The sequence below is a fragment of the Staurois parvus genome, unplaced genomic scaffold, assembly GCF_062004578.1.
Source record: "Staurois parvus isolate SC_StPar_1 unplaced genomic scaffold, SC_StPar_1.0 ptg000034l, whole genome shotgun sequence".
NCBI classification, from domain to species: domain Eukaryota; kingdom Metazoa; phylum Chordata; class Amphibia; order Anura; family Ranidae; genus Staurois; species Staurois parvus.
In genome coordinates this window covers 1,265,839-1,267,784 of record NW_028317830.1, presented here as the reverse complement: position 1 = coordinate 1,267,784, position 1,946 = coordinate 1,265,839, and the positions used below count along the sequence as shown (strand labels likewise).

Here is a 1,946-nt window from a genome sequence, read left to right as displayed (position 1 = left end):
GAACCAAGGGCAGTTCAGCTCCTCACTACTGACTGACTACACCACCTCTTCCAGTACCTGGTTGCTGTGGTGATGGATGGGGTGGCAGGGCTTAGAATTTATGCTGAAAAAGATGGGGGGTGGCTACTGAGGAAAGAGGTTAAACCAAAAAATGAATATTAAAAGTAAATGTATAAACCCTCCTCTTTCCTGACAACTTACATGTACAGCCCTGGTGTGTAGAAATGTACTGACTTTGCTGATAGTTCTGATGGTACCTATCCCTTGACATGCTTTATGTTTTAATCAATGGCAGTAGGGAGGTCACCAGGAGGTCCTATGGAAATTTTCTGTGGGGCCCCATGATCTATAGTTATGCCTCTGGTTAAAGTATACATTATATATATATATATTTAGACATTCAAGGTAAAGAGCTTTTGTTCCAGAATCTTCTCAAAATAATCCTTTTCAGCTTGTTGCTGGCCTGGAAGACGATGGCCGCCTCAAATGATGGAGACAATAGTCGGAAAGTCCAGCTGACCATATCTATTGGGTTTGTGAACTGTGAGGATTTTCTGAGAAATGAAAGCACCTCACATATGGAGAAGGAGAAGAGCATGAAAAGTAAAAAGAGGATTGTCCTCAGTGCCGTGACATGAGCCTGAAGATTTGGACTTGTGGATCCAGAGTCATTATTCTTCACCCTCCAGACGTGTCTGAGCAGAAAGGAGAAAGTGAGGACCAGGCACAGAAGACTGAGGCAGAATGGAAGAACGCAGCCCAGGAAGGTCACCGGAACAAAATAGTAAAAATTAACATGGTAAATGGCATTGGTAATGGAGACCTCTGTATTGTTCTCAGAAGACTGGATAGGACTTCCTTCATTGAAAGCCCACTTAGTCAGAACACTTACAGGGAACATCCCAAGTGCTGTCAGGAATAGAAGCTGACTCAGGAAATTTGTCACAATTCTCTTTACCCAGATGAAGAACCCATAGCTGAGATTGGTGATGCTGGTACAGTAATGAGCCGAGAGCCAGAAGGTCAACCAGAAGTTGAAATATGTTAGGAAGTAAATTAATTTAGCAATAAATAAGTATACATGTATGGTGTATGAGAAGACGGCAGAAGGCAGGAGAAAGAACACTCCCTTGAGAGTCATCGAACACTGGAGGACAATATTCACCATTCCCTTCCCCATAAAGATCACATCGGTGGGACTCAACCTCTCCTTCTTCCTGATGCTGTCCAGGATACTCATCACAATACAAGTGTTAGGAGGTATTGCCAAGCCGAGTCCCAAAATCATGGGAATCAAAACATAGATGCGCATGTTGGTTTTGGTGTGAGCTCTGGATAGAGATGACGGTCACGTCCAGTGATAGAAGACAGAATGGAGGTTGGAAATAATGGAAATAGTCTTCAGAGATCCGTCTCATGAGTGACTTTGCATAAATGAGATGGATTTCATTTCAATTCCAACATCTAAAGCACGGAACAAACTGTACAAACATTGTTTTGATCATTTGCATTATACTAACTTAGTTAACCATTTCAAAACTAAAGGTTGTTTGTCCCTTACTGACCCTTCTGTACATTGATTTAGCATGCCAATGGAGGACATACAAGTCTTGTTATGTGAAACGTTTTTTACGTTGTATTTTTTTTTGTACAGGGGGTGTTAATTAGGAGCTATTCAGGATTTATTAGGGGTTATTTGGAGATAAATATGTAGCACCCCTCTAGTTAGCCAGGAGGAGCTAGCTAGGTTTTCAATTAGAGGCTGGATAGCAGTCTGGTATGAGTCAGCCTGGAATGAGTCAGCCTGGGGCGAGTCAGCCTTGGATGAGTCAGTCAGGACTGAGGGCTCTACTGATCAGCTCCCTGATACCCTGCCCTGCTCTAGAAGCTTGAGAAGTTTCTAGAAGGCAGTGGGTGGAGGTGAGGAGTGGCTGATCTGCATACTG

At 43.0% G+C, this 1,946-nt stretch overlaps 1 protein-coding gene across 1 annotated transcript; it reads right to left on the bottom strand.

Annotated features, from left to right (window-relative positions):
- Positions 1-400: 400 nt before the first annotated feature.
- On the bottom strand, positions 401-1,312 carry LOC149470668 (taste receptor type 2 member 8-like). Its single transcript, XM_089661346.1, has one exon. The coding sequence runs from the start codon at positions 1,310-1,312 to the stop codon at positions 401-403; it is 912 nt and encodes a 303-aa protein (XP_089517472.1).
- Positions 1,313-1,946: the final 634 nt, after the last annotated feature.